Source organism: Xyrauchen texanus, chromosome 43 (assembly GCF_025860055.1).
Source record: "Xyrauchen texanus isolate HMW12.3.18 chromosome 43, RBS_HiC_50CHRs, whole genome shotgun sequence".
Lineage (NCBI taxonomy): Eukaryota > Metazoa > Chordata > Actinopteri > Cypriniformes > Catostomidae > Xyrauchen > Xyrauchen texanus.
Genome location: NC_068318.1, coordinates 26354848 through 26361691, shown reverse-complemented (window position 1 = coordinate 26361691; position 6844 = coordinate 26354848). Strand labels below are relative to the sequence as shown.

Below are 6844 nucleotides of genomic sequence, written 5' to 3'. Positions count from 1 at the left end.
CTCAAACTGTTTGAGGTTTTATATGGTATGTTTACCATAAATCAGTGGAATCAAATCAGTTTGATTGTGTGCAAACTAGGGATGCACCGATCCGATACCTGGAACGGTGTCGGCTCCGGTACTGAAGCTTTTAGACGGATCATGTATCGGTCTGACGAGCCCGATCCAAATCAATACTGTGTGTTAGTCATGTTCGTTAATGTCAAGCTCCAAAAATGACATAAAAGAACCATAAAAACAATTAAAGTAGTTCATATAACTTGTGTATTTTATTCAAATCCACTTGAAGATGTGCGATAGCTCTGTGAATCACAAAAGGCTGTGTTTAATAAGTAAATATATAAAATGCATGTGCTGCTCCAGCGCATCAGTGAATGGCACTACTCTGTTTACACACACACTCGCGGCTATTTTTAGCCTCATCGCGGTGAGCAATATTTGAGCGCAACTCACGAACAACATCTCAGATGTAGATGCTCAATACTGCGGATCACGTATAATATTAATTTAGTATGGCACCGGAGGTTCATTTTACCAGTATTTGAATAAGAATCTAATTAAACTACTGTGAACTTGCCTACAAACAGACCCACTTGCATGACTTCCTGGAGAGTTCAGAAAGTCCAAATAAAAGTGTGAGGGTTTAAAAGTTTAAGGTGCACGATTGAGATATATTACTATAATATAATATATTATTATTTGGTTGCAAATGATAATAATATTTAAGTTGAATGTGTCCCAAAAAATAACTGAATGAAAAGTGAGCTAATATCTTACAACTAATAGTAACAAAAAAACAGATCTGAATCCTTTAAAGTCCAGATACAAGTTGAAAATGTTTTGCAAAAAAATTAACAAAACGGCTTCTTATCTACTGATGACTAATACTAGAATTACTGTTAATTTTGCTGCTACATTATCCAGTATACTAGTTAATAATAAAGTGTTTCTTAATAAGCTATAGATTTATATTGAAATAATGTGTAGTTAGAGGTTTGTGTTTCTTGACATATTAAATAGTACCCCCAATTAGTTCCACACAATAATGGAAAGATATTCTAAACTGATTATGCAAACAACAACACTGGTATCGGATCGGGATCAGTATCGGCCAATACTGAGATTTCCAATATTGGAAATGAATCGGAAGAGAAAAAGTGGTATCGGTGCATCCCTAGTCAAACAATAGAAAATTGTCCCTACTTGGGCAGAGAACACCCTGAATTGTGATAATATGGGCCAGGTTAACTGCCAATTTCAGTGATTTCATCTAGGCACGTCACGTACAGCACTTAATATACATTGATCTCCAAAAAGATACCATAAGAATACCATACATGGTGGCTTATTGAACTTAAATATTGCTCTGTGCCCTTGTTTCAGTACTTGTTCAGTTAATAAACCCTTGCAACAAAAATGTTGCTATATCCACTTTGGTAAAAAAAAAAAAAAAGACGTTGCTAAGAATCGAAAGTTATAACAGGGCTGTTTCTGGGCCCCTCTTTTCCCCCCTTCTCTCCCCCAACTCCCCATTACCCACCCCCAATGGGAAATACAGAAAAAAACTTGTCTAGACTGAACATTTTCTATAGCCTGGACTGTATCTGCAAGGATTTATGATTATACAGACAAATTGTTCAATGTACTACCAATGAGTATATGTGAAGATAAATTTCAAGTTTTTATTGTAAATACCACATCAGGAACACTAGAATTGCCCCTAACAGTAGCGTGGTATTTTGAACCTATGGCAATGGTTCAACCCAGTTTTATATACAACCATTTTATTTCTCTTGATTAATTAATGTAAACCTGTCTAATTTAATGAAATCCTGATGGCAAAAATCAGTAGCCTTAATCTAGCACGCTCAACAAAGTTTATGTATGATGCAGAAGCAGCTTATAGAGAATGCACAAGACAGGGCATTCTCGATAAGATATTAACCCAGATTAAATATTAAAACCCCTTATCTTTCATTTTATTTTTTACGGATTTACACAATTCAAGTGGGTCACAATTATAGGTCGGAAAAAACGGAATTCCAGATTAATCCAGTAGAATCACATTTCTGTTGTAGGTGCGCTTCATCATGATGAAAGCCCTTTGTGCGTCCGCATGCCTGTCACATCTAGCTACAAATCTCTCTTTGCAATTACATTCTCCCTTCCCTCTTGGGCCACAAGGGGGTCCCCTATAACTGTCTAATTGAGCAATAACAGCTGCTTGAGTCTTGCAGCTTTTAGTATATATACTCTATACTAATTCCACTTACAGCTAAAGCCCTGGTCATTGGGATGAATTAAAATCTCCTGCACTACTAAATAGGGATGGGGGTTACCAAAAAACAACAACAAAACAACATTTAGTTCCTGTCTCTTACCAGATATACTGTAGATGATCTGATGAAGAAGGATTCTGTGTCTTTGCTCTTGATTAAGTCACACTAACCTTGGTTTGGATATTAAGCTGTTCAATTTCACAGCGTATCATGTCTACATCCCAGCGTAAAATAAAATGTGTTAACCAAACCACCAAATTCAGTAGGGGATCAACCTTTTATTAGTCGACAGAATTATCATGGAAAACCTTTTCTGGAGTGTCACAACAGTGAGCACCCTTTCCAGAAAAATAAAAAAGGGGTGAGAAACCAAAAACATTAAAAAAAATGAGTATAGCGAGGACAATAGATTTATCTAATCAAATATAGTGAAATATTATCTCACAGAACTCTTTTATCATAACTCTCCCTGCAAGACAGTTTGGTGCAGAGCGGCAACAATAACATATTGCTACCATACGGTCCATAATCATATAGAACTGGTAATGATTCTTTATTATTATCATCATAATTGTTATTCTTTTTTAGGGGATCTCTTTAGATTGTCACAGTTTTCCCTGTAGCGGAGCATTACTGCAATACAGCAAAAATAAATCTAGTGAAGACAACAGAAAGAGCGTGCCCTGAAGACACTTCTTAGTGCACTACATACTGTACAGGGGGGGTTGGCAGAGTCATACTGACAATGCAGTAGGAGGCAAAATCTCCCCAACATGCTAAATCAAACTTTACTTGTACCACAGCTGTTTTACAATCTATCATTTCATTTGCTCAAGCTCTCTGATGTCGTGGGTGAGATACAGTACAGTACAGTAGAAAAAAATGTGTATTCATATTGCACCATTAGAGAATGGAACACAAATTTGTATAGGTTAAACAAGATATGTGCAAACATGACTAAAGGACTTTATTAACCAAATCAAAAATTTTCCCTGTAATACCCACAAATAAATGTGATTTCTCATTTTATATATATCTTTTTAATATACTTCTACTCATAAGAATACGAAATCTTCACATTTGATTATTTTTCTGGTGAAAAAATTCTGGGTTGGACCCTCCAGCAGACTGTATTCATACTGTCATCTTTGTTTTAAATTGGTTTGTCCCCATGCACTCCCAGAAAACTGATTTTTCAACAGTCTTGAGAACGGTGACAACTTTGGACCAGTGGTAATCACTCTCGCTCGCACACATTGTTATCTCAAACTAATTAAAAAAGAAATTTCAAGTAGAAAATAAAAACGAAACCATAAGACTCCCAGTCATTAGTTTGTGCACACGAACCGCTAATATAAATAAATTAGTAAACGATCATAGTCATTGTTAATAATAAGAATAATATAATAAAATCCTTTTGGCAAACTCTGCATGTGGAGTCGTTTTGAAGAAGTGAATTCACCGTTATAAAAGCATGAGATAAAACTGTTAGGAGTAGAAGTGGCCCTTCCATACGGAATGGGAAACATATATACAACCGCATGTGAAGAGTTAACTTTTTGCTCTTTTTTTGTTTTTGTTTGCATCTGTCCATTTTATTGTTATACCAGTGTGTAGGACTTTGCGTATGGATTGTTGGTCTGTTTTAAGTGTCCTCTTGAGTCCAGCAGTGATTCCTGGGAAGTGCTGATTTTGGCAGCCTGCGCCAAGTCCGATCCAGCCTCTCTCTGTGGGAGCGTAGAGGCCGTGCCTGGCTGCCACTGCTGCACATCTCTGCTGGTTGGCACCTCCATGGGCGTCGGCTCCAGCAGGGTGGGGCGTTTTAGCGAGCGGGTCTTTTGCGGCTCCAAACAGGCCTGGCCTATCGCCGCTTCCCGAGACCCTCCGGAAACACCTCGGTTCAAAAGGAAGTCCATCCGCAAGTATGGAGGCAGGTGTACTAGCTCCCCTCCTGCAGGAAGAGAAAGGGACAGGTTTTCATCACTGACTAGCATTGGTGCTTGCAATTACTATTGCTCATACTTGGGCTTTTTTTGAATTTGAAAAAACTCCTAACCCCAAGTATTAAGACTTGGCCTGTAACTTGTCACGCACCGTTTGTGCTACAGACATGAATGATACCTCAAAAGATGTGCTATTAAGGAATTAGACTTATGATTTTCACCTGAGAAATTATAAAATAGGTGAAGAAAAATCCCAACCAACCAACAGACTGGCTCCACCAATGTATTTTTGCAAAGACCGCATGATACAAGACCCCAGGAAATAACTTTCCAAGCCCAGTTTTCTTTCTTTTTTTAAATCTGAAGTGTGTAATTTCTGCTCCACTAGCACCACTGATCAGAATGAAAAAAATAAACATTGTTTTAAAACAGCCTCCAGAATACACCCCCATCTGCTGTTGAGTGAACAAACTGATAGTCCCGCCCACAACTCATTCCACTGGTTGTGTCATTGTTGTTGTGTCGGGCAGGACAGGTTGCTCAAAACAAACAGGAATTTTTATAGCACTACAGAGACATGGCATTTACAGTTTTCAAGAAAATTAACCTACTAATGGCTTGCTTATAGTTGTCTCTACATATTAAGCTGGGATAGGAAAAAGTATTTTAAAGTATAAAAAGTATATAAGTTACACACTTCAGCTTAAAATAGCAAATAGGATTGAGTTACATTCTAGCTGTGAACCATAATATTCTCATGTACTTGTGTAACGGGAGCCAGCTGGTATGTGATAGCTGTGCGGTATGTGTAAACCTCACTCCCTTAGCCTCAAGAGGCACACTAGTGACTGACGTTCTGGGCTGCAGCCTTAAGCCTCCTCGTTAGCGTGTCTGCCTCCCATGCCGGGTGACCCCAGTTCGAATCACGCTCTTGAGTGGGTCGAGCAGGACCAGTTACAGTGGTGCCGTGCCCCGGATGGGAGTGAGGTTTAGGAGGGGTGAGTGTAAAGGGAGCCAGCTGGTACATGATAGCTGTGCGGTATGTGTAAACCTCACTCCCCTGGCCTCAAGGGTCGCAATGGTGACTGACACTAGAGGCTGTAACCTTTAGCCTCCTTGTTAGCACGTCCGCCTCCAATGCCGGTTCGAATCCCACTCGGAGTGGTTCGAGCAGGACCGTTTACACTTGCTCGTTGGTGGCAGGTGGTAGAGAGCATATTTTATCTTAATAGACAAAAATTTGAGTAGTGCAAGATAAGTCATCAATATTTTTGGTCAGTATACCCGGAAGAGAAAGAACGTAAATGTTGCAGTACATTTACATATTTGCTAACATTTAGTTTTATGTACACAAGCATACAGTTGACCCTAAAGCTAATAGACATGGACTAAAAGCCACAAAACTCCAATTTTGATTTTCCTTTTCTACATCTGCCATATTGGTCATTCCAATTTCTCCAGTTCATTGTAATCTGGTCTTTGGACCAGCCCTTATGCCAATCTAATGCAAAGCTATATTTAAGGATTATTTTACAGGCTGATAATTTTGTTACAGCTCTCTCACCTGGTCTGTGGGCTTTGGGTACGGCCATGTTTATGACCCGGCAGACGTCCTGGGGTTTGGGTGGTGAGGCAGTGAACCTGCAGATGCCTGATTCTGAAGGCGTACTGGAGGTCAGACTGTCCGTGTAATCGTTGGTACCAGCAGTCATCTGCTCGGAGGACGTGTCTGAGATGAAGCACTCTGTGATGGTGAACTTGGCATGTCGCAGTTGTTCCTCCATCTTGGCATGTTCGTAGGCTCTGGCTAGCTCTTCGTACGTAGAAGAAGCGCTCTCTGTGGAGACCATGCTGCTGCGAGCGCGGTCTGAACATAAGGCCGAACACAATGGGTCAGAACAATAACATTGTACACTCTCCTCAAAGAGCACTGCAGTATGCTAAATCTAAATATTCAGGACAAAGCATTACATCTAAACATTGTAATTAAAAACCTTTGTTAATAAAGCAGTGTCTACACTGGAAGCACCAGCCATTGCTTAAGGCTGTCTACACTGGAATTGTTGACGCACATCACCTCATATTTCTTTATGGTTTTACATCACAATATTTTGTTGTTTTAAATGTTCAAAATCCTAAAAGTTTCTGTTTATTTAAAGGTTTAAAGTTGATTTTGAAATCCAGATTTTCAATGTTTTTGAATAGCAAAACCATTTTATGGTATAACAGCCAGAAGTTATTTAAAGGAATATTCTAGGTTCAATACAAGTTAAGCTCAGTCAACCGCATTTGTGGCAAAATATTGATTACCTCACTGTAATCCAGATTTTGTCTTTTGTCTTTTTTATTTTTTCTGTTATTTAAATTTTTTTTAAAGGATTGACGAGCCAGAATGTAGTTTTGTGGTAACAGTATTATATATATATATATCTCATATGCAATTCATATTTATCAATTCAAGTTATCTGTAAATCCATTATCTAATGATATTTGATAGTGAGTCCAGTGTAGAAAGCTTTGTTTATTATAATGGGAGTGATTAAGTTGAGACACTTCCACTGTAGAAATGATGTAAGGTTCAAAAGTCTAACATGTATTTTTTTGTAGGCTGGTTGGAAGTAT

General features: G+C 38.6%; 1 protein-coding gene across 2 annotated transcripts in view; it reads right to left on the bottom strand.

The window, feature by feature from the left end:
* Positions 1-3868: 3868 nt before the first annotated feature.
* The window catches only part of LOC127636120 (cell adhesion molecule DSCAM-like), a 97739-nt gene continuing 94763 nt past the window's right edge, over positions 3869-6844 (bottom strand). For both annotated transcript variants that reach the window (XM_052116524.1, XM_052116523.1), the window contains 2 exons: positions 5787-6089; positions 3869-4230 (listed from right to left, as the gene is read on the bottom strand). In XM_052116524.1, the coding sequence (XP_051972484.1) occupies positions 3881-4230; positions 5787-6089 (653 nt within the window). In that variant the 3' untranslated portion in view covers positions 3869-3880. The remainder of the gene's footprint in view (positions 4231-5786; positions 6090-6844) is intronic.